Genomic DNA, 26,690 nt, shown 5'->3' with positions numbered 1-26,690 from the left:
CAGTGTGCTGGGCCCCCTCTGCACAGTCCATGCCACCGGAACACCAGGGAATGCCATATCCCCCCCACACTAAAACTAAATAAAAAAAAAAAATTAAATATTTATAAAAAAAATGTAATGCCCCCCCCCATTTTACACACTTAACATACCTATACAAACACTCATTGCACAAACACACTACACACATTATATACACACACACACACACACACTACACACATTATATACACACTAGACAAACACACACTCTGCATTCATTATATACACACTACACAAACACACACTGTATTCACTATATACACACTAAACAAACACACTCTGCATTCACTATATACACACTAAACAAACACACTCTGCATTCATTATATATACACTACACAAACACACACTGCATTCACTATACCCACACACACACTGCATCCACTACACAAACATACATTGCATCCACTACACACACAGCTTTCAGTAATCAAATACGCTCACTGCATCCACTACACATACACATATATTCTTGAAAACAAGTATATTTTGTGCATTTACCTTAATAAAAAAAGATTTGCAAATAAATAAATAATAAACATGTTCAGTTAACAGTAGATTTGTGTACAAATTGTTTATTTTTTTCAGTTGGTAAATGTACAGAATATCGGTATCGGTAAGTTATCAGCTATCGGCCTGAAAGTTCACAGACTATTGGTGTCGGTATCGGCACTAAAAAATCAATATCGGTTGATCCCCCAATAAATATTTAAGCAGAATATCACCAACCTTTTTTGATTCTGTCTCAAATGTGGAAGGTAGCATTTCTGGAAACAGTTTAAGGAATACGGGAAGCAGGAACTCCATGAAGGGTACAATTACAAATACCATGAATGGCAAAAGTCTGAAAAGATCTGCACATGTCCTCATTAGCTGAAAGAGAGGGAAAAAAAACAACAATGCAAGATCATAAGTAATAATATAGTCAGTTTTGTATTGCTTGGGAAAGAGTTTTGTAAAAGGTCAGTATTGCTAAAATCAACAACTGTTCTATTTAACCCATTAAGGACCAAACTTCTGGAATAAAAGGGAATCATGACATGTCACACGTCATGTGTCCTTAAGGGGTTAAAGGAACACTATAGTTACGCAAACAACTACAGCTTATTATATTTGTTCTTGTGAGTAGAATCATTCCCTTCATGCTTTTTGCAGTAAATACTGTGCTTTCAGAGAAAATGCAAGGTTTACATTATAGCCTAGGGATACCTCCACTGGCCACTCCTCAGATGGCTGCTAAAGATGCAGACACTGAACTTTCCTTATAGAGATGCATTGATTCAATACATTTCTATGAGGAGATGCTGATTGGCCAGGGCTGTGTTTGACTCTGCCAATCCTATGTGAACCATTGTGATTGGTTTAGAACAACACTACTGGCTATGTCAGTCAAGCAGGTAGATCAGGGGCAGGGCCAGCAGCTGCAGACTTGAACAAAAGTTAGATTTACTATATTGGGAGGAGTAAGGGGAACCAGGGGTTCTAGGTGGTGGTTTTAACACTATAGGGTCAAGAATACATGTTTGTGCTCCTGACCCTATAGTGTTCCTTTAATTTAGTATGAATCAACTCGGAATGGAGGGAGCAATTACACTCAGATATAGCAGAAACAGGTCCTGAAAAATTATGTTTGTATTACTGTCATGTTCAACTCTAGTGATGTCACCTAGTATGTCCTAGTAAATAGTATTGCTTTATTTTTATGAGCAAGAACCTTTTTCTTTTAAAGAGAGGTGATATGTAAGTTGATAAAATGTCTCCATGGTAAAGCATTGGAATGTCCTGTACATTTCAGGCATTATAAATAAAACGAACTAACTATATCACTATCATTACTACAGAGGTCAGGGTACTCAGGAAAATATATTTTTATATTATAATGTACTCAAACACTTTTCATTACGGATGCACCGAAATGAAACCGAAACTGAAAATGACTTTCCCCCCCAAATGATTATAAACATGTTTTTTCCTATAATTTTATTAATATTAGACGTTTTAATGAATTTAATTAATCTAATGTGAAAAACTTCCCTTCTTCCTTCTCTTTTAGTGGTCCCCCCACCCTTAATCTTCCTCTCTCCCCCCTCTAGTGTTCCTCTCCCCTCCCTCTTTTTTAGTGTTCTTTCCTCCCTCCTCCCCAGTCCCATAGTTTATGCCCCCTGTCCTATAGTGTCCCCCCCCCGTCCCATAGTGTTCTTTTCTCCTCCCCCTCCCCTGTCCCATAGTGTTCTTTTCTCCTCCCCCTCCCCTGTCCCATAGTGTTCTTTTCTCCTCCCCCTCCCCTGTCCCATAGTGTTCTTTTCTCCTCCCCCTCCCCTGTCCCATAGTGTTCTTTTCTCCTCCCCCTCCCCTGTCCCATAGTGTTCTTTTCTCCTCCCCCTCCCCTGTCCCATAGTGTTCTTTTCTCCTCCCCCTCCCCTGTCCCATAGTGTTCTTTTCTCCTCCCCCTCCCCTGTCCCATAGTGTTCTTTTCTCCTCCCCCTCCCCTGTCCCATAGTGTTCTTTTCTCCTCTCCCTCCCCTGTCCCATAGTGTTTTTTTCTCCTCCCCCTCCCCTGTCCCATAGTGTTTTTTTCTCCTCCCCCTCCCCTGTCCCATAGTGTTTTTTTCTCCTCCCCCTCCCCTGTCCCATAGTGTTTTTTTCTCCTCCCCCTCCCCTGTCCCATAGTGTTTTTTTCTCCTCCCCTCCCCTGTCCCATAGTGTTCTCCTCCCCTCCCCTGTCCCATAGTGTTCTCCTCCCCTCCCCTGTCCCATAGTGTTCTCCTCCCCTCCCCTGTCCCATAGTGTTCTCCTCCCCTCCCCTGTCCCATAGTGTTCTCCTCCCCTCCCCTGTCCCATAGTGTTCTCCTCCCCTCCCCTGTCCCATAGTGTTCTCCTCCCCTCCCCTGTCCCATAGTGTTATCCCCCCTCCCCTGTCCCAAGTGCAGTATTCTTGACTATTCATGTCATCATTACTATCTTTCATTGTGATATATAATCATCTGAATTGTTAATGCAAGCATGTCTGTTACATTTTTTTTTTTTACATTTCGGCAAATTTGACCAGTTTTCGGACGAAACGGGATAGGACCATTTTCGGCCGAAAATTTCAGCTGCCGAAATTTTGGTGCATCCCTACTTTTTATTTCCAATATTTAGCAGCGTGAACATAAATATTTCAATAACATATAGGGGATTAACAGGTAACAAGAAAACTTTGAGAAGGTATGTTTAATAAGTCTTAAAATACCCTTCTCCTTTCCCTACGACTCAGCACTTGTCCATGTAACAGTCTCCAAACCATACGGGCAGCCACTTTGGTATCAATCCAGAGAAGATGGAAGCCATTGTAGTAGTGCTTGATCTCAGCCATCACTCTCTGGCCCAGGGACTTCCGCACAACTTCTGGAGTTTTCTCTGGTTCTAGTGAAGGTAGCTCTGGAGGAGGAGGAGGAGGAGGAGGAGGAGGAGGAGGAGGAGGAGAAGGAGGTTTGTTCTGGAGATGTAATCTAGAGGTGTGGTAAACACGCTCACTTATGGTAGGGTAGTATACTGCAGTAGCCGGAGCCCAGCACCTTTTCTTTGGGGAAAAAACACCATTTTGAGTGCAGATCATGGAAGTATAAATAGGACAACAGCTCTTCTGTAGGACAAGGTGGGAACCCCTGTAAGAAATAAATAAATAACATGTACAATAATTATTTTAGGAGGAGAGAAAGAAACCATCAACAAGGTGTTGCTACAAAAACTGTCACAAAAATGAGGCTTATGTACACGGGAGCTGAAATCATTAAAGGGACACTGTAGGCCCTGTATCTGCTTCATCTCATTAACCTTGTTATAGTGTCTGGAGTCCCCTGGTATCGTTATTTAATTCAGCATTAAACAAGTTTTTAATGGTTTAATGCTAATAGAGAATTCCTATAACTCGATGCACTATGACCAATTTAATGAGATTAAATGGTTATAATGACTACAGTGTCCTTTTAACAGGTCTTATTTTCACTTCATATAAAGCAATGATCTCCTGATTACTGAGAGATATCTTAAAGGACCACTCTAGGCACCCAGAACACTTCAGCTTAATTAAGTGGTCTGGGTGCCAGGTCCAGCTAGGGTTAACCCATTTTTTTATAAACATAGCAGTTTCAGAGAAACTGCTATGTTTATAAATGGGTTAAGCCTTCCCCCAAAGCCTCTAGCGGCTGTCTCATTGACAGCCGCTAGAGGCGCTTCCGTGATTCTAAGCGTCCATAGGAAAGCATTGATAATGCTTTCCTATGCGACCGGCTGAATGCGCAGCTCTTGCCGCGCATTCAGCCGACGGGGCGGAACGGAGGAGGATCGGAGGCAGAGAGCTCCCCGCCCAGCACTGGAAAAAGATAAGTTTTACCCCTTTTCCCCTTTCCAGAGCCGGGCGGGAGCACCCTCAGGGCACTATAGTGCCAGGAAAACGAGTATGTTTTCCTGGCACTATAGTGGTCCTTTAACCCCTTAAGGACACATGACATGTGTGACATGTCATGATTCCCTTTTATTCCAGAAGTTTGGTCCTTAAGGGGTTAAGGTTAGTTAGGATGTTTATCATTTCAATGTTTTAAGGAGATAAGAATTTAGATTTATGGGAACTTATGTAACCTTATAGTGTGACATTCTTATGAATAGGTTTTTATATCTGTAGAAGTAGTGTGCTTCTTTTTACAATATAAAACTCCATCATATTTTAGATGCCATGCCATAAATGAGTTACAACTTAGCACCTGCATACAGGTCAATTTCTGACTATGAAAGTTAGTAAGTTAAATGATTTGCATGTTGTAATGCTACAACGCTTTGAACAAGCAAAGAGATTTTGAGGACACATGTATTTTTACAAAAGGAATTTTTCTTACAGTGGAACATTGTTTGTGTGCGTAATATGCACATATAAAATAATCTGTAGAGAAACATAATATTTTCGAAAGTTCCAAGTTCTCTGTATTTGATTCATGCTTGCAGGCTTATCACAATTTAAATAGAGGGTTTCACACAAAAGATGCCAGCTTTACCGTGACCCTATACTATTTTATATAAATTACGTATAAATAAGGAAAATTTAGACATGCTTTGTGTCATTCTTTTCCTGGATATATACATGGCAGCATCACAGTATGGTTAGCTCTGCCTGCTTGACTGTTTAGGAAATTACAGCTATAAATAGCCCTCCTACCAGATAGGTTCCCAAGTCTAAATTCCAAACTCCTAAGAAAGAAGTAATGAGGAGGGATGGCATGGGTATATGCAGGAAAAGAAAATTACAGTTAGTGTGGCAAAATGTTCCTTGTCAATCCATGGCAGCATCACAATAGGGTAATACCCACATTAAACATCTGACGGGAGGGAAATAAAACAGGCAACCAAAAATGTATGCAAAATCAAAAACAACATATGTACAGCAGAATTAATGGAAACTTTCCTGAATGGATATCAATAAGGCTCTTCTCACAGTGACTCATTAGGCGAATAGAGAGCATAGCTTGTCTATGAAAATCATCCAAAGGCTTCATAAAATGGTTAGACCAGGGCTGTCCAAGCATAAAAATCCCAGATGCTAAGAACCACAACTGCCACTTTAAAATGGCAAAAGCAAGAACTCACAACACCCAAGAGGTCAATGCCTGCATGACCTCTGCCCATACAAATAAGTAGGTAGTATTTGTAAGCTAATACCAAGCTTCCTACTGTTTTTAGCTGGAGAGTTTAGCATACCCCATAAAACCCTGCCAGCACTTGTCATCAATTACACTATGGTCGTGTAAACAAAAACATGAACTCACAGAGACAGTCTTCAAACTCAACAAATCTTTTTTATTCATCATGAGTAGTAAAAAGTGTATAAATGCGATGAAGAGCAAACAATGAAAGCTATAAATATTCTAAGCGTTTAGTTGATAAACCGATTCAAGACCTCTTTACAACACTGCCAAAAGCAGACTGAATATGACCTCAATATAGCTAATCCCCACCCCAGTTAATATATTGGTGACTGATTGAAAATGTCTCATTAAGAGCCATTAATCAATTAAACAAAATATCCATAAATACAAATAGCGGCATATGAATGGATTGTATGTATCGACAGATCACAATCGCTACTATGAGATGAATACATTCACTAAATCTTAAAAAGATGAAGAGAATCCCTCTGATCGCAAGTAAAGGAAGGATATTATATATATTTATTTTATAGTAGCGACCATGATCTGTTAGTACAATTCATTCATATGCTGCTATTTGCATTTACGGATTTTATGGTTTTTTTTTTTATTTGGTGCATAGTTCTTGTAGGGGATAGCAAAATGGATATTAGCATCTACAGTTCTGGGCAGCGATTAATGGGTCTTAGTAGACATTTTCTACTACTTAGTCTTAGAGAAATTTTCAATCATTCAGCAATTAATAAACCAGGGTGGAGACTGGCTATCTTGAGGTCTTATTTAGTCTGCTGTTAGCAGTGGTGCAAAGAGGTCTTGAAAAAGTTAATCAATTAAAAATGTAGACTATAGCTATCAATTTTTGCTTTGCATCACAGTCATACACATTTTGTTATTAATGGTGATGTAATATTTTGCTTCAAATACCCTATAAGGGATAATAAAACAATCTCTGGTAATTCATAATTTTGTTACATGGCCATGATTATTTCGATGGACCTTCCTCTGTGAACACTGGAGCTGTGAGTACTATTTGAAACAGTGTCATTGTTATATACTGCTTTAGTATGCATTTTGAACTTTACACCAGTTACATTAATCATAAAAGGTAAAAAAAAAAAAAAAGTATCTCTGCCTAATCTGGCAGCAGTTTCTGCCTGTCTTTAGATATATTTGCCAGTGATCAATTTCGTTGGATTCATAAACTCAAGTAAAGTGACAGAAAAAAAAAAGTTTCCCCGCATAAAAATACTAAATAAACCTACAGCAAAATGCTATCACATCTAACTATATCAAGTCAATAGAAATGTAGAAAAATACTCTTACCGAGATCTGAGAGAAGCAAGCATAAAATTACATGTATAAACGGCCATCTTGTTACAGTTTTCAGTTAATCTGTGAAAAAAGAAAAACATATATTAATGGGACAAAACAAACAGAATATGTCACTATGAAAAGAGTAGTTTATGCTAATTCAGCAACATGTTGCGCCCGATAAATTTGAATGTCTCTGTTTTGCACACACACACACACACACAGGACTTAATATTTAATATTTGGATAATTGTCTCTGCCATTAATGTCGCCGTGTTTTACCCGGACACTGCGTCTCTGCCGTTAATGTCGTCGTGTTTTACCCGGACACTGTGTCTCTGCCGTTAATGTCGCTGTGTTTTACCCGGACACTGTGTCTCTGCCATTAATGTCGCTGTGTTTTACCAGGATACTGTGTCTCTGCCGTTAATGTCGCTGTGTTTTACCCGGACACTGTGTCTCTGCCGTTAATGTCGCTGTGTTTTACCCGGACACTGTGTCTCTGCCGTTAATGTCGCTGTGTTTTACCAGGACACTGTGTCTCTGCCGTTAAAGTCGCCGTGACCAGGACACTGTGTCTCTGCCGTTAATGTCCCTGTGTTTTACCAGGACACTGTGTCTCTGCCGTTAATGTCCCTGTGTTTTACCAGGACACTGTGTCTCTGCCGTTAATGTCGCTGTGTTTTACCAGGACACTGTGTCTCTGCCGTTAATGTCGCCGTGACCAGGACACTGTGTCTCTGCCGTTAATGTCGCTGTGTTTTACCAGGACACTGTGTCTCTGCCGTTAATGTCGCTGTGTTTTACCAGGACACTGTGTCTCTGCCGTTAATGTTGTCGTGTTTTACCAGGACACTGTGTCTCTGCCGTTAATATTGTCGTGTTTTACCAGGACACTGTGTCTCTGCCGTTAATGTCGCCGTGACCAGGACACTGTGTCTCTGCCGTTAATGTCGCTGTGTTTTACCCGGACACTGTCTCTGCCGTTAATGTCGCTGTGTTTTACCCGGACACTGTGTCTCTGCCGTTAATGTCGCTGTGTTTTACCAGGACACTGTGTCTCTGCCGTTAATGTCGCTGTGTTTTACCAGGACACTGTGTCTCTGCCGTTAATGTCGCTGTGTTTTACCAGGACACTGTGTCTCTGCCGTTAATGTCGCTGTGTTTTACCAGGACACTGTGTCTCTGCCGTTAATGTCGCTGTGTTTTACCAGGACACTGTGTCTCTGCCGTTAATGTCGCTGTGTTTTACCAGGACACTGTGTCTCTGCCGTTAATGTCGCTGTGTTTTACCAGGACACTGTGTCTCTGACGTTAATGTCGCTGTGTTTTACCAGGACACTGTGTCTCTGCCGTTAATGTCGTCGTGTTTTACCAGGACACTGTGTCTCTGCCGTTAATGTCGTCGTGTTTTACCAGGACACTGTGTCTCTGCCGTTAATGTCGCTGTGCTTTACCAGGACACTGTGTCTCTGCCGTTAATGTCGTCGTGTTTTACCCAGACACTGTGTCTCTGCCGTTAATGTCGCTGTGCTTTACCAGGACACTGTGTCTCTGCCGTTAATGTCGTCGTGTTTTACCCGGACACTGTGTCTCTGACGTTAATGTCGCTGTGTTTTACCAGGACACTATCTCTGCCGTTAATGTCGCTGTGTTTTACCCGGACACTGTGTCTCTGCCGTTAATGTCGTCGTGTTTTACCCGGACACTGTGTCTCTGCCGTTAATGTCGCTGTGCTTTACCAGGACACTGTGTCTCTGCCGTTAATGTCGTCGTGTTTTACCCGGACACTGTGTCTCTGACGTTAATGTCGCTGTGTTTTACCAGGACACTATCTCTGCCGTTAATGTCGCTGTGTTTTACCCAGTTCCCAGGATACATTCCCCCCCACCCCCTGTTATGTTGCAATAGGAAGGTGCCGGTCTGATGTTCATGCTCTGTGTTTTCCTACACCCACTGTCTAGCGCTGACACAGATCTCTAACAGGGCTATGGCTCATTCATAACATAACATCTGGCTCGGTTTCCCGAGCTCGCCTACAGCCTGCGGCCTCGCGTACCTCTCCCAGCTGGATCTCCTCGATCACCCCGGGATCTGCTCTCCTCTTTCTGTCCCCGGGAGAGAACAAGGAGGAGCAGGCCGCGGCCACTGCAGCGCAACCAATCACAGGCAGCGTAACTGCACCAACAACACCTCGGCCATCCAATCAGCGGCTGGAAACCACAGACCGTAATTTCATTGGCTGGAACTGGCTATAGTGTGGTATGTCTTATTACGTCACTCAAGACGTCTTACTCTTACGTGCGTTGCTGTGGTCTGCGCATGCGCGGTGAACAGGCTGCTCCTTGCTGATTGCACAGCATTGGAGGAGTATCTATCCCAGGTCAGCAGTCAGTCACAGTGCTGACACACACTTACCAACAACATGTGGGATTCCTAAATGGATTACAAAATATGAATGGTCTGTAGGGGGGCATGGAACTTCTGTTGCAATTATAAACTCAGAAAACAAAATTATAAATACACAAAATAATCACGGTGTGACTGTAGCAAAATTGGAGATATTTTTATATTTTATTTTTGTCAACTTTATTTACTCATGACAAAGAATACATTATAATAAATGTCAAAGAGCAATATAATATAGCTGATTTATGTTCAGGTAATTGATAAGAAAATAAACCTAAAGAGCAGCCAAATAACAGCAAGATAATCAAAACGTTAAAAGATGAGGCACGTGATATTCACAAAACTATGTTGAATCACAATTCACCATTTATGCATTCTTTATAATTATATGAATATTATGCATCATATAGCAAGACAAAAAAAAGTCTGTACAAGACAGAGGGATGTAGAGGGAAAACAATACGTTATAAGCAGCCAATCCTCTGTGCATAGGACAACCAGCCTACCAGCGAAGATTGAGATGACACAGCCTTTGGAAAGCCTGGATAAATTATCACTAAGTAGTTACTGTGCTGGAGGACTGTGACAAAGGAGTACACAAGATTTTCACTCAATATTGGGCATTGCTGAAGAATAATCCCAGTCCCCAAAAATGTCAAGACAGGAAAGCTGGTAAGGGACTATGCCTTTTGAAAGCATGGGTACAAGGCCTGGTAGACACTCCCAGGCAAAAGCGCCTGAAGGTTACATGGCAGGTTGCAATGCAATGGTTTCTCCTTCACACCCCATCAGGATGGAGAAGTAACTTCCCACTCCTGCTCGAAATCTCGCATAAAAAAGTTCTCAAAGCTTCCAGTTTACAGACAGTGGACTCTTCCCACATCGAGGGTGAAGAACAGGCCCCTCGCACCACCATCTTATCTGCAACATGGGACTGTCTGACTGCAAGGTGGGTATCCACAACGTTAAATTAACTCCTGAGATGGCCCCTGTGACGGACCGCCTGGCACCCTGACCGGGTACCTCCATCAATCGCTGCTTTCTAGTAATTCTTGAGTACTATAAGCACCGCACCAGACACCATAACTACCGTAAACCCCACGAACCGCCGCAGCTTGGTTGGGGTCTCGCCGTCCTCCACCCACCCTGGACCCAAGACCAGGATCCAGCTTCCAGTGGGAAGACCTCTCCTAGTCCAGAGAGCGTAGCAGGAACAGCTCTTAGAAGAGCTAGGGATTATACTCAGGGGAGTATTGTGATCTAGCAATCCCCAGAGTGTATGTAGTTCTCCAATCCCCCAAACATGAGCCAAGACTTCATGAAAGGGTAAACTAATCTCTCTTTAATGGGAGCCACACTGGCCTTTTATGCAAGTCCCCAAGCAAGGTGTACGCCCACATGGACCTTGTTAGGGACAGGGACACAAGCTTACAAACCAATAATAACACATTTACAATGTAAGGCACCCCCACACATAGCACACAATCCCTCCCCTCTGGATGGGAGATAATTGGATCAGTAACTGTACTAATTCTAATCCAATTATCTCCAGGCACAGAAAACGTACTTTTTTTTAAAAACATCCCAAAAGTACCCTAAAAATACATAAAATCCCACAAATCTTACATCCCATGATAGCCCTGATCAGTTCAGGGATTCAGGAATTTCCTGGAAGTCTTATTTTTTTTTTTTTAATTCTTTATTTTTGAAGTGCAGATAATTACATGCGACTTGTCACGCCCCAACAGCTTGTGACAGGAGACAAAATACATAGCTTGTAAGCAGTAAGGCAGTGAGAAAACATGCACAATTTTTTTTGTTAAATTAAGTAGAACGATAAAACAACAGATTATAATAATCAGGCTATACTGACTGACTATGCGAATAGTATAAATGAGAATAAACACTTGCATTACATGCTGGGTAGTTTTGCTACGGATCCTGAGCTCTCTAGCATACTATATATGAAAATATCAAAAACTACAAAACATGAAGGTAACAGGCTGTATTTCACTAGTTGTGCAGCGTAGAAATGCTAGGCTAGTCGTGCCTACAACAGAGCCAGTCCTATAACTGAGCTAGTTACTTTTAAGAGTATGATGTGCATCAGGGCCGCCACCAGAAATTTTGGGGCCCCTAACTGAGCTCAGGGTCTGGGCCCCTGGGGGCCCGCCTCCAAAACCGCCCACAGAGACCGCCTCCAAATCCCGCCCACAGGAATACACACACAGACACAAACACATTCACTGATACAAAAGGACACAGATACACACACACACACACACACACTGATACATACTAACAGACACACATACTGATACGCATATAGGCATACATACTGACACACAAATACTGAGACATACACACATATACAGACACACAGGCGTACATAGTGACAGACACATACTAACATAGATACAGACACACGTGCATAAGGACATACAGATGTTATGGTACTTTTTGAAAGTAAACCAAAATGTTCAGAGTCTATCTGTTCCTGTCCAAATCAATAAAATTAAATTGCGTATATACGCTGAAGTAATTAAGTCTGACACACGAGGTTCAGGTTAAAATAACTTCGAGAAAGTTTATTGGCAAGTGAAGAAAAAGCGGGCGCGCAGGCCCTTTTAAGAGGCATTTTGCGTCATCATTGATTATTAGAATATCAGCAAATAAACATCATCAATTGGATTAATTGTTAAGTGACGGAGTTAGTGTCTTACCTATTGGTTAGTAAAATTAAGAGGTTAGTCCCGTGCCCACCCATCAGAGGTGGGATTATTCTGGACACGGGTGGGGGACAAGGGGGTCCTAAGCGCCATTTTACGCGGTCAGTGATATCAGGCTTTATGTCCAGGTGCAAGGTCTCTTATGAATAGAACATTTCATTACTACTGTGTTCTGTGGCCTTCAAACTATACTATCTTACAAGCTCTTAAGGAGTAGCCAGCAAGTCTTAAGGAGTAGCCAGCACCTCCTGGTACTTGTCCTTGAAGGAAACACGGTCTTTGTCTACTGTATTAATTGGGTTGAGAAGTTCAGTCACGTAATGTAGTTTTAAAATGAACAAGTTAAGTCATGAGGACAAAATGGAGGATTGAAGAAGTCAGGTTAGGAGGACAAAATGGAGGACGAAGTCACAGTATAAAGTTAAAATGGAGTTAGTACGATAATTCAATACAAGCACAATAAAGATTTTTAATAATTCCACATCAGTCCCCCCTATGAAATGTTAGATTCTAAGAGATAAAACTTTATTATATTAGTATCAGAAGACGTGTTAACCCAAAGGCACAGAAACCCCGTGGCCGCTAGCTAGGTGTTAATGCAAAGTGCAAGGCTGTCCCTAGGTCTGACCCTAATAGGCTAACCATCCGTCAGTATGGCTCTCGAACGCTTCACACCCAAGGGTATCCCATGGCAGCTAACCCACCACTTCTCCACATGGGGCCTTTACCATTCACTGACAGATGCTGTCCCTGAGCTAGTCCCTTCCTAGAATTCCTGCACTTTATCGACAAAAGGGAATGTTTGCAGCGGCAGACAGGGTGAGTTGATGTCTTGGAATTCTTGGTCATCAACTTCGAGATGGGTCAAAGTGGGTGCTGCTTGGTCAACAGTCTTCATGAGGGATTTTCTCAGACATGGGAGGACACAACAAAAGAGAAGAGCAAAGATAAAAAGAAAAATTAGTATAGCCATACCAATCTGCATTAAAGCCTTTTGCCATCCTGTCATCCAACCAAACCATCTTTCCCAGGGATCCTTTATCCCAGAATTCCTTTTTAACTCTTCAGACAGGTCATTTAATTTTTCTATAGCTAGTGTGACTTTACCATTAGGGCCTGTGTTTTCTGGGATGTAGGTACAACATGTCATAGTGTCGGGCAAAATCTTACAAACCCCTCCTTTTTCGGCTAAGATCATATCTAGGGCCATTCTATTCTGGAAAGTCATTTGGGATGTGGCCTGCAACTGTTCGGCCAACCCCTGGAGGGCGTCTCTGGTGTAATTGACAAAACGCTGTTGATTATAATAAATGTAATTTATCCAATTTAGATTCTTGTTTGCGGTAACTATGGTAAAAATTGATTCAAATCCTGCAGCAACTTCATCCCTAGCTTTAAACTCATTGGGCACCCCCCTGGGCACTCCAATGGCATCAATATATACATGAGGATCAAAACTTCCTTTCACTGGGGCGTCACGTTTAACCTTAGTGTGGCTGAACTCATGGGTGTTGAGGTGTGTGTCAGAAATAATATGTATAGGCATAATGGCCTTAGTCAAAGTACACTCTCCCCACCATTCTGTGTCCATTCTGGATCTTAGCTGTAAATCCCCACACAACCAATAAATGTCCCCTAGTGACCTAGTGTGATGTTGCAGCAGACGTACAGGGACAGTTCTGTATGTAGCACAATAGCCTTTGGAAAAGTTACCCACAAATTTACCAATACCATCGTACATGGCATAGCAAGTGTAATTACCTTTATATACGGTAATACCATCAGGGGGTTTGACATCGTTGGCTAGGAGAGGATACTCCTTTGTCCATGCAATACATATGGACCTGTTAAAATTATAGTGATAGGCAAAAAGGCTTAAAATACATTCTTCTATATCTACAGGTAGGATTAAAGGTACGGTACCCAGGTGAGGCCGGGCACCTCCACACACGTAACATGCAGTTCTATTATGCTTATTAGCGTTATATTTCATCCATTCTAACCATAAATTTACATCATTAAAACCTGTTTCAGCGGCCATGGTATCTTCAAAGGTGGGGTTAGCAATGGCCATCATGTCTTGAAAGGTCTGGATATGAGGTTTTAATGGGTTAGGGACCATATGGGTGGCCCCTTGCCACTCAGAAGAGTTGCACATATCTTTAAGGTAGAAATGCCCTAATTTTTGGTAGGAACCCTTTTTCCAATACATTCCCATCACATACTGGTCTGCATCTGTTGGGCTTGGATGCTCAATGTTAAGGATTAATTTCATTGGTGTACTCCCCCCAGGCTTTCTCAAAGTCATTCTCTGGAGGAGGGATCTACCATGATCATCTACTTTAGCTACGGCACTTTTTGGTTTGTAACCCCAGGCAGGCCCGGCATTCCACCCCGCCGCCCCCCAATGGTCACAATTGTGCCCCCATTGTTTGTCAACTACACAAACATATGGGTCTTTCGAATGAGGGATATCTCTATAGATGCTCTGGATTTGTGGTGTGGGAAATGGGCATTCTACAATATCACAATAGTCAAAGGTATAAGTAGCCACCTGGGTGCATGATGAATTATACCAGAAGGTGTACCCACTAATGTCTTTGGTAATGGCTACTTGCTGGGCCTTCATAAGGCTAATTAAGGAGAAGATGTACCAGAGATACATGTTTGTGCGATATTCGCTTCCTCTGGGGCAGGAGATTTCTTGCAGTGGGAAGCGTGGATCCAATTTGGCCTACCGGCCAATTTGACGGAGGTTGCGGTAATCAGGAGAACTTGGAATGGACCGTCAAATCTCGGTTCTAGGGTATTTTTCCGCACAAACTTCTTAACCAGGACCCAATCTCCGGGGAGTAGGTTATGGGAACCTGTATCCAATTCGGGATCTGGAATTGAAGAGAAAACTTGGGCATGTATTTTGTTTAGGACATTTGCAAGTTCAGTTACATAGTCTACTAAAACATCTGATTGGAGTTGCAACTGCTGCGGATAATAACAACCTAGTCTGGGTGCTGTCCCAAATAGAACCTCATATGGGGACAGTGAATGCTTCCCTCTAGGTGTGTGTCTAACACTAAATAGAGCTATTGGTAGGCTTTCTGGCCAGGGCATCTTTGTTTCTTGTGACATTTTTAACATTCTGGTTTTTAGAGTGCCATTCATGCGCTCCACTTTACCACTACTTTGTGGGTGGTAAGGGGTATGGAAGGCTAGAGTCACCCCTAGAGCAGTCCAAATTTCTTTAGTCACAGTTGCTGTAAAGGCTGGGCCTTGATCACTCTCAATAACTTCTGGGAGTCCGAATCTACATACAATATCTGTAAGTAGGCGCTTTGCGGTTGTTTTTGCAGTGATATTGGCCACTGGGTATGCCTCTGGCCATCCTGAGAACATGTCCACTATGACTAGTGCATATTCATGGGGCCCACTCTTGGGCATTTGGATGTGGTCAATTTGAATTCGTTGGAAGGGGTACATGGGCTTTGCCAGGTGTTTCGCAGGCACCTTAATTGGTCTTCCTGGATTGCATTTTGCACAGATGACACAGGCCTTGCAAAAGCTATTGATCAATGTTGTGATTCCAGGTGCTTCATAATACTTCTGTATGAGGGCGGCCATCAATTCTTTTGACAGGTGCGCAGGCCCATGTGCCCATTGGACCACTGCTGGGTATAAATTTCTGGGAAGACAAAATTTGAAGTTGTTGTAATATATTCCGTCCTTTTGGACAGCTCCTTTCTTTTTCCATTTCTGGATTTCCTCAGGAGTGACTGCAGCTTGTTGTTCTTGTAAGATTCGCAAATCAGTAGGAAGAGTTTGCAAAGCAAAAATAGGGACTTCTTCTTCTTCTTCTTCTTCTTCCTGTCCGGACACTTCTTCATCCACTTCCTGCAAATCCCTGGCCGCTAACTTAGCAGCTTGATCAGCCAAATGGTTGCCCTTTGCTTCATCTGTATCCAATTTCCCATGGGCCTTGACTTTCAAAACGGCCACCTCTTTGGGGAGTAGGAGGGCATCCATTAGCTCCTTGATTGCAGTGCAGTGTTTGACTGGTGTACCGGCGGTGGTAAGAAATCCTCTAGTCTTCCAAATAAGGCCGAAGTCATGTGCCACACCCAGAGCATATCTTGAATCTGTATAGATGTTAGCACGTTTTCCTTCGGAAATTTTGCATGCTGAAGTCAGAGCCTGTAATTCAGCTTCTTGCGCAGACATTGCTGGCGGTAAGGATGATGATTTAATGACTTCATCTGTTGTGGTTACGGCATATCCTGTGTGATATGTTCCTCCTTCATCGGCATATCTCGATCCGTCCACAAACAGGGTAAAATCCGGATCTGGTAATGGGTTCTCATGCACAGTTGGTAAGTGCACTGTTTCCATTTTCATCTGTTCAAAACAGTCATGAGGTGTTTCTGGGTCATAATCATTCTTTATGACTAGATCTTGGAATTCCTTTTCCAGGAAATGGCGTGGCCATGCTTCTAGAAGGTCAGTTGTTGGGTATTTGACAATACCATTTTCCTGTAGCTGTTCTTCGTTCATGGTGGCCCATAGTTTTGCCATAGGCCCAAGATCATTCCATGACCTTGTCTTCAACTTGGTAACAGGAATATGTGGGATAGCAGTATCCCAATGACGGTAAAGGTAGTTAAGTTGTTGAGGTAGCTGGATCAAGACCATGCTATTGCCTTCAGAGTCACAATAGAAGTCTTGTGCAGTGAGCTTTACATCGGTCCGGTGGTAAAGCTCATCTTCATAGCAAGGTTCAGGAGTAATGTTCGGTTTGTACCACATGGTACAGAAGGCGTGATCTGGGCCCTCACAGAGAGGTTTTTCGCCTTCATAAAATGTCAAATGTGGATGCATGACTTTCTTGATACATCCACAGAGCAGGTGAATGTAGGTTTCATCCGTGATAAATCCATAGTAGATACCCCCCTCAGGGAGTGGAAGAAGAGTGGACGGATTAAGCACTTGACATCTTTGGATGGAAATGTTGTCAGGCAAAAGAAGATGACACTGTAAGCGCAGATGTCTGGCTGGAGACACGTGCTTGAGCTGGACTTGGTTGACGATGGCAGAGATGTCATGAGGGGCCAAAACAACCAGAGGGTGGCCAAGGACCAGGTCTGAGGTCCTTTCAATGAGTTCTCTTGCAGCAAAAACAGCCCTGAGACAGGAAGGAGTCCCTCTGGCCACAATGTCCAGTTGACATGAGAAATATCCAATAGGCCTCTGGCGACCTCTTAAGTCATTAGTTTGGGTGAGTACTCCTGTTGCGTGGCCTTGTCTTTCAGAGACAAACAATTTAAAGGGTTTGGAGTAGTCAGGTAGGCCCAAGGCAGGAGCAGAAGCAATGGCCCGTTTTAAAGCATCGAAATTGGCCAGGGCTTCATTGGTCAGACAGAACGGGTCAGACTTAAGAGCATCATAGAGAGGTTGCATAAGCAGAGAGGCTTCAGGGATCCATGCTCTGCAGTAGGAAATGAGGCCTAGGAAGGCATGAAGAGACTTTGAAGTCCTTGGAGGTGGAATGTCCAGAACAGCTCTTACCCGGTCCCGAGTAAGATGTCTGGTACCTTGAGATAGGCAATGTCCAAGGAAGATCACTGAAGATTGACAGAATTGTAGCTTGATGAGTGAAGCTTTGCATCCTTGTTCTGCCAAATAGCAAAGGAGACTAAGTGAACACCTTTCAGTAGTGGGTACATCATCTCCACATAGCAAGAGATCATCCACATACTGAAGCAGGACAACTTCTGGGTGCTCAGCTTGCCATGGGTCAAGGATGGTGCCCATGGCCTTAGCAAACTGACTTGGAGAATTTTGTGCCCCTTGGGGCATGACAGTCCAGGTATACTGCTGCATCTCATGAGTGAAAGCAAACAGGTATTGACAGGATGGGTCCAGTGGGACACTGAAAAAGGCATTAGCCAGGTCAATAACTGTGAAGAATTTTGCAGAAGGTGGGACTCCAGAGAGCAGAGTGTGAGGATTTGGTACAAGAGGGGTGTCCAGGACGGTAGCTTCATTAACGGCACGGAGATCCTGGACCATCCTGTATTTTTCCGGCTCACCCTTTGGAGTTTTCTTTTTCACAGGAAATAACGGGGTGTTGCATTCAGATTTACATTTGACAAGGGCACCCTTCTCCAAGAGTGCCTTGATGTGGACAGAAATTGCAGCAGACTGTGCTGGTTTTAATGGATATTGTGGTTTCCTTGGTAACTTAGCTCCTGAAATAAGCTTTACCACCACAGGGGGAACATTTAGGTGACCTATGTCCTCTGGGCCTGAGGACCATAACTTAGCGGGCACCTGTGTTTTTAATTCCTCTGGGAAATTAGACCTTAATTCTGCTGCCTCCTCACGGGGCTTTTCTAAATGCAGCATCAGAGGCAAAGAGCATAGGGCTGAAGTGTCTGATACAGACAGAGGTGTAAACATTTCTACCTGCCCATCCGGGGTAAAGGTGATGGATGCTTGCAGGCGTGAGAGAACATCAGCACCTAACAGGTTAATGGGGCATGTGGAGGATACTACAAAGCGAGCAAGCAGGCTAGAGCCAACTCGTAGTGGAGTTGTTAAAGGGCTACGTCTTGGCTGGCCATCCACTCCAACACAAGAGACATCAATACTGGACAGGAAGGATGGGTCTGGCAGGTCTTGTTCTCGTAGAACACTACGGGCTGCACCTGTGTCAACTAGAAATGTAGTAGGATGGTCTTCAATGGGCAAAGTCACTGTGGCAAGTGGCCCTCCCTTATCCCCTATAGACGCTGCCATTATAGGGGTTACAGACACAGGCTTGCCAGTTTCCTAATCATCTGGTTCTTCAATAATTGGAATCTTTTTCTCGGTCTTGGGGCCTGGGGCAGGCTTAGAGAACTTCCTGGGTGCCCCGGGTTCCTTTTTAGGTTCCGGACAATCACTTCTGTAGTGTCCCTGAGCCCCACAATTAAAACAAGTTACATCCTCTAACCTGGCACCCCTGGTGCCAGAGGTGATGGGGGTAGCGCGGGCCACCATGAGTGGAGCTGGATTGGGTCTTCTTGGGGTCTGAACAGATTCCAGACCTCTAGCAACTAAAAGCAGGGTATCCAAGGGAACAACCTTGTATTCAGGACGTGCAGCAATGATTCCTTTGCGTATAGAGTCTTTAACACCTTGGACAAACGCACCTGACAGCATTTGTGAATGAATCTTATCTGTAAGATCAAACCCCAAATCTGTGAACATTTGATACAGTCTTGCATGAAACCTTTCCACTGATTCTCCTTTATCTTGAATAACATCAGTAAGGCCAGCAGCCTGATCTGCAAGTTTGTCCTTAGCCCATTCTCTTAATTGGGTGCAAAAAGTTACTCCAGAGGGGTAATCAACATCACTGCTGAGCAGATCTGTACTGAGGTGTCGGGCCATACTTGGCCAATACGCATCCCCTGCTTTGATAGCACAAATGCTCAGTAAATCACGCCATGCGGCGGAATAAGTCTTTTGAATTTGAACTATCCCTCGGTAGAAGGGCATAGGCTGCTTTTCTGGGTCAGGGAGTGATTTCATTAGAGCACTAGCTTGAGTGGGATTAAAAGCAACATATTTAGGAGGGGCCTGTTCTCCCCGACCCTTGTGGCCAAAGGGGTCATCGATAGAACGATGAGTTGGGGCTCCCGCGGCAAGTTCCGATGAGACATGGGACACCCTGTCCATCTCGTCATCATCGAATTCTATGATATTGGCTCTTTTGCGTGGTGCAGGGCCCGCATGAGGTGAAAGGATCGGTGGTTGGGAACGAGCCCCGGATGCAGGGGTGGCTAGCGAGTCATAACCTGGGGATAGGTAGTCACCGGGAATTACCGGCATCAGGGCCGAACTGGGGGCCGCCATATTGGTGGCCGGAAAAGGTGTTACATTAGGGTTAAGGGAAGGAGTGGCGGCCATGTTAGATGTGGGCACACCCGGAGCAACCTGTGCCGGACTGGGCATAACCGGAACTTGGGGAGTGGCTTGTGGAAGGGGTAGTGGATATCCGGGATAGGGCAGGGCCATGGGATAAGGGAAGGGGTAGGGCCAGGCTGGGGAGGGAAAGGAGGTGGGGTATTGGGCTGGGGCGGAGATGGGAGGGGACGGAGAGGGATTGGTAGGGGTGGGTGTAGAGGGAGGAGCCGGGGTGAGGGTGGACGAGGTGGTTGGCTGGGCGGATGCAGAGGGGAGGGGATCATTAATGGAGAGGGATTGTAGGGAAGGGATGGCAGATGAAATGGTAGGGGAAGGTATAGCAGGTAGCGTAGGGATGGATGAGGATGATGGGAATGTCAAGGATGGGGAAGGGGAAAAGAAAGATCCATCAGAATTCAGGACCGGGCAGACAGGGGAGGTAATGGGATGGGTGTTAGGAGGATTGGGAGTGGGGAACATAGTCGGCTGGCTATCACTTATGGCTGACTGAACCTTGGGGATAGACATTCCCTGGGCGCCGGTTTTGGGCGCTGGCTGAGGGTAGACCCCAGCAACACAATTATTATGATACACAAACAATTTCACACCTTTGTGATTTATCTCTTCCTCAACCCAACCTTCTAGCTGAATAGCCTTCGCTACTCTATACCATGCTTCAGCAGTTTTTAATAGACCATTATCTGTAAGCTTGCCTTTCTTTTCTGTCAGTAACCTACGCCAACTTTCTGGTTGCAATCTTCCACATGTCGGTACAGCAATTTTACATACTTTTGCAATCTTTTCAACACCTTTAACCATTTCCTCACCCTCTCTGTCTTCGACTAAATCACATGCTAACCAGCCCTTACTGGGCTTGTTTAAATCCTGTCCCATAATCCCTTTACCCCTATACCAGCGTCCTAGATATAGGGAGAGAGAAGGAAAACTGAACAAGAACGTCTACAATGCTCGACTGCCACCCGAGAATCGTGGGATTTTCTCAGGTGCGTCTTCCCAAAACGTAGACTAGTCACTGAATCCGCCTACCCGGGGTGGTAGACACGGATTGGAGCGAGGTGAGAAGTGTGTGACCAATCACTTCTCTTTCAAGAGAAATGGGAGTGGACAGTATAATAATATAGGAAGTTTAGAAAAGATGAAAGGTAAGGAAAAATCCTTAGAGACAGACACAGGAGTTCATGAGACTCCTAATAAAACAGACAAGACAACAATACAATTGAAATACAGTGCATGCATTACAGTTCAAATAAAATCAACAATAATCCCTTTCCTTCTACATGTGCTTACTCCAAAGTCACCTTTCTCAACCTCGTAGTGTCCCCGCTCGGAGAACGACTTTCATAAGTCTCACTACCAGCGGCCAAGGATAACAGCTAACACCGGTCCGAAATCCTTTCCAGCCTCCCTCTACTCTGCAGTCCACAAGAATGTGGCCACGTCTATCCTCACTCCCGTAGTGCCCCTATAAATCCCACTTTATAAGTCTCACTACTACGTGATGCGAAAAACAAGCAATACCTGCCTGAATTCCCCCAGGAAACAAAGTCCCCTGCCACAAGGCTAAGTCTCCTACCACAATTAAATAATCGGTGGGCCCTCAGCTCAACTAGAGCCGAAGGGTCCGGGTCAGGACGTCCCCAACTCAACTAGAGCTGGATGGTCCGGGTCAGGACGTCCCCAACTCAACCAGAGCTGGATAGTCCGAACGCGCACAGTGAAGCTAGCTAGGCTATCAAAGTGACACAAAACGGGATCACAGGGAAACTGTGATTCTACACAGATCCCACAGTTCCACAAACTTCTTTTTCCTTACAGCCACAGCCACGAGGCTCCTAAAAGAAGTAAACAGGCAAAGAAGACCCCCCAGGAACACATCCACGGGTCAACCCCTCTTTTTCCTTACAACCACAGCACCGTGGTTCCTAAAAGAGGTAAAACAGGCAACAGAAGACCCCCCAGGAACACATCCACGGGTCAACCCCCCTTTATCCCAAAAGGGGTAAAATACAAACAGACAGACACACTGAAGACCCAGGCAAGTCCCCTCAGGTCCACCCCCCTTTATCCCAAAAAGGGGAAAACAAGCAAGACAGAACCCCAGGCAAATCCCCTGCAGGTCCACCCCCCCTTTATCTCAAAATGGGGAAACAGGCAAACAATTCAAACACACCCAGGCAACAGATAGACTAAAATGCAGGTAAACAAGTGAGTAACGAGACACCGGGCAAGATATTACCTGTCTTTGATGTCCTCCCGGGAAGCAGTCACAGACACGTGGACGGGTCAATCAAAGGGGCTGGAACGTACCGGTGGCTCTGCAGAAGTCTCTACCGTGTATCTGGAGGTGATCAGTCTCCCTTCCTTCCCCCTGGATTCCTCCGTCCACCCTTGTCTTCCTTAGGACGGCTCACCGGCCAGACATAGCCCGATGCCCCACGTTGGGCGCCAAGTTGTTATGGTACTTTTTGAAAGTAAACCAAAATGTTCAGAGTCTATCTGTTCCTGTCCAAATCAATAAAATTAAATTGCGTATATACGCTGAAGTAATTAAGTCTGACACACGAGGTTCAGGTTAAAATAACTTCGAGAAAGTTTATTGGCAAGTGAAGAAAAAGCGGGCGCGCAGGCCCTTTTAAGAGGCATTTTGCGTCATCATTGATTATTAGAATATCAGCAAATAAACATCATCAATTGGATTAATTGTTAAGTGACGGAGTTAGTGTCTTACCTATTGGTTAGTAAAATTAAGAGGTTAGTCCCGTGCCCACCCATCAGAGGTGGGATTATTCTGGACACGGGTGGGGGACAAGGGGGTCCTAAGCGTCATTTTACGCGGTCAGTGATATCAGGCTTTATGTCCAGGTGCAAGGTCTCTTATGAATAGAACATTTCATTACTACTGTGTTCTGTGGCCTTCAAACTATACTATCTTACAAGCTCTTAAGGAGTAGCCAGCAAGTCTTAAGGAGTAGCCAGCACCTCCTGGTACTTGTCCTTGAAGGAAACACGGTCTTTGTCTACTGTATTAATTGGGTTGAGAAGTTCAGTCACGTAATGTAGTTTTAAAATGAACAAGTTAAGTCATGAGGACAAAATGGAGGATTGAAGAAGTCAGGTTAGGAGGACAAAATGGAGGACGAAGTCACAGTATAAAGTTAAAATGGAGTTAGTACGATAATTCAATACAAGCACAATAAAGATTTTTAATAATTCCACATCACAGACACAGACACATTCATACTGACATACAGACAGACATTCATACTGACATACATACACTGACATTCATACACACATAATGACATGCATACAGATCCCGACATACATTCCCTGTTCCCGACATACATTCATACTGGCATACATACATTCATACAGACACTGACATCCATACATACACACATTCATAATGACATACATTCATACTGGCATACATGCATTCATACAGACACACATTCATAATGACATGCAGACATACATACACTGACATTCATACACATAATGACATGCATACAGATAGACATAGACATACACACAGACATACATACACAGACACAGACAGACAGACATACATACACACAGACAGACATACAGACATACACACACAGACAGACATACATACACACAGACAGACATACATACACACACAGACAGACACATACACACAGACAGACATACACAAAGACAGACAGACATACACACAGACAGACAGACATACACACAGACATACCTACACACAAACAGACAGACATACACACATACATACATACACACAAACATACATACACACATACATACATACACACAGACAGACATACACACAGACAGACATACACACAGATAGACAGACATACACACAGACATACATACACACAAACAGACAGACATACATTCACACACACACACAGAGCTCATTTTCCAGCCACCCTCCTGTTTCTTACCTTGTCTTTGCAGGAGGGTGGCTGGCTGGGGCTGATGGGACTGTCAGTCGGCTGGCTCTCCCTCTTCATTGTCGGGCGGGCGCCTCTCCCCAGCTCCATCACCTGTAGGCCGCGGCTTCCCTGTTCCCGCTCTTGTCTGTGGGGACCTCTCGTTTGAGGTATCAGGAGGTTCACCAGGGCACCCCCAGGTCGGGTAGCGCACTCCGGTATGTCTTGAGGCATGAGTTTGGCGAGTATCCCCCTTTTTCCAGCTCGAACGGTGGGAGCCCAGCCGACATGCGACTGCTCGGCTAGCTGGTCAAGCTCCGCCCCCGGAAGTCTTATTTTTGACTGACTGTTAGGCATGTGCATGGGGAAAAATTTCGGTTCGGCATTCCGAAATTCGGGATTTAAACAATTTGGGACTTCGGCAATTCGACACTTCGGAAATTCGGCCACTTCGGAATTTCGGGACTTCGGCACCTCGGGACTTCTCTTGCAGCCGCTTGGTAGATAACTCCCTAATTCCCACGGTATTAGGGAGTTATCTACCAAAAGGCTGAAAGACCTAAATTGGTCTTTCTGCCATATTTACTAATACTAAGTAAAAATGACTTAGTATTAGTGAATTTTGCCCCTACTCGCTATACCGCGAGTAGGGGTATGTCTAGTAAACAGTGAGCAGCCTGTGACTGCTCACTGTTTAAAAAAAAAAAAGTACCCGAATATCCGAATTGTCCGATATTCGTCCGAATTCATATTCAGACCGAAACGAAATGCACATGTCTACTGACTGTGCACATGGTCTCTTGCCCAAAACAGTTCCAGAGAATTAGTGCTAACGGTTGGTCTCTCTGTCTGGAGTACAAGAGTACATCCATGACCTATTTACTTCCATCCATCTACTTCCATCCATGACCTATTTATCTCACACTCCCTAAACCTACTTGCACTAACAGAAACATGGCTCTCTCCCTCGGATACTGCTACCCCTGCCTCACTGTCCTTTGGTGGTCTTCACTTTACCCACAATCCAAGACAAGCGGAGATTAAAGGTGGCGGTGTAGGTTTTCTTCTCTCACCCCACTGCTCCTTTAAAACCCTGCCCACCCCCCTTCCCTCTCTTTCCCATCATTCGAAATTCATTCAATTCGCCTTTTCAAACCCTTCTCTGCTAACATTGCCGTCATCTATCGTCCCCCTGGTTCCCCTCTCCTCTTCCTTGACCACTTTGCTGCCTGGCTACCCTACTTCCTCTCTTCCAACATTCCATCCCTAATTCTTGGAGAATTCAATATTCCCATTAACCCACCTTTAACCCCAGCAGCCTCTAAACTACTTTCAATTACTTCCTCCCTTGGACTATTGCAGTGGGCTAATTCTCCCACTCATGTAGCTGGCAATACCCTCGACCTTATTTTCTCCTATTCATGTACATTATCTAATATCTGCAATACTCCATTTCCTCTCTCTGATCACCATCTCTTATCGTTTGCTCTCAATTACCCCCTCACCCAACAACCTCAGCCTAACCCCCCTCAGCTCAGGAGGAACCTTAACTCTATTGACCTCCAGCAGCTGTCGGCTGACATTGATTCACAACTGCTATCCATCCCTTCCCTCCCCTGTCCCTCACTAGCCATCTCCACATATAACACTACCCTCACATCTGCCTTGAACACTGCAGCCCCACTCCAAACATGCACCTCGAGGAGAACACGACCCCAACCTTGGCATAATAAATCAACACGCTATCTGCAGAGTTGCTCCCGCTGTGCTGAACGCTCCTGGAGGAAGTTCCGCACCCAGGCAGACTATCTTCATTATAGATTCATGTTGCTTTCATACAGCGCAGCCCTTGCCCTCGCCAAACAGTCCTACTTTTCCTCTCTCATTAGTCCATGCTCCCGCAATCCCAGACGTCTCTTTGACACTTTTAATTCCCTTCTCCGCCCTGCTGTGGCCACCCCCAAACTAACCTTACAGCTGATAGCTTTGCATATTACTTTACTGACAAGATTGAACAGCTAAGGAAACAATTCTCCCCTCCTTGCCGTTCTCTTTCTCAACCACACATAAATCATGCTTTCCCTACCCTTCAGACTTTCTCCCCAGCTACTGAATTTAGCGGAATGCAGTAAGCCTGTCCTGTAAAATGCCTGTGTGATTGTATTCGGTATATTTTGCCTGTGTTAATTTTCCTATTCGTATGTTTTCTGTGTGAATTGTATGCTATTCGGTAGTTTCCATCCGTACCATATGCATATGGAAACTACCGAACGGAGGGACCACCCCAGAGAGAAGTGTGTTAGCAATTAAGGTTCGCATACTTTCTAAACCGCAAGTTAACAAGCTCGTTAGGATTGTATCTGGGTGGCCGCCATTCGGCATGCGTACACGTGGCGGCGGCCATCTTACGCATGAAAATCTCAGCGGTGTTTGGTCGTCGAGTGTCTGGAACTCAAATCGGACACTCAAACAACCGAACACCGCTGAGACCTCCAGAGCTCCGTAACTACCGAACGGAGAGTCCTAACGAATCCCCATTCGGTAGAAACAAAGTACCGAATGAGGGAACCAATATCTAGGCGGATGGAAGTATGGATGGCAATTGTAAGTGTATGTTTTAACTGCCGAACGGAGAC

At 44.3% G+C, this 26,690-nt stretch overlaps 1 protein-coding gene across 3 annotated transcripts in view; it reads right to left on the bottom strand.

Moving 5' to 3' along the window:
* Window positions 1-26,690, bottom strand: part of LETM2 (leucine zipper and EF-hand containing transmembrane protein 2) — a 68,899-nt gene that overhangs the window by 13,093 nt on the left and 29,116 nt on the right. The window contains exons 1-4 of one of the 3 annotated variants that reach the window (XM_063448426.1): window positions 9,088-9,258; window positions 7,041-7,109; window positions 3,272-3,686; window positions 769-912 (exon numbers count right to left, since the gene is read on the bottom strand). In XM_063448426.1, coding sequence (XP_063304496.1) covers window positions 769-912; window positions 3,272-3,686; window positions 7,041-7,087 — 606 coding nt within the window. In that variant the 5' untranslated portion in view covers window positions 7,088-7,109; window positions 9,088-9,258. Of the gene's footprint in view, window positions 1-768; window positions 913-3,271; window positions 3,687-7,040; window positions 7,110-9,087; window positions 9,259-26,690 lie in introns of those variants that run through there. The other 2 variants (XM_063448424.1, XM_063448425.1) reach the window with 2 other exon arrangements.

The sequence above is a fragment of the Pelobates fuscus genome, chromosome 3 (assembly GCF_036172605.1).
Source record: "Pelobates fuscus isolate aPelFus1 chromosome 3, aPelFus1.pri, whole genome shotgun sequence".
NCBI lineage: Eukaryota > Metazoa > Chordata > Amphibia > Anura > Pelobatidae > Pelobates > Pelobates fuscus.
This window is presented reverse-complemented; position numbering and strand designations above follow the sequence as displayed.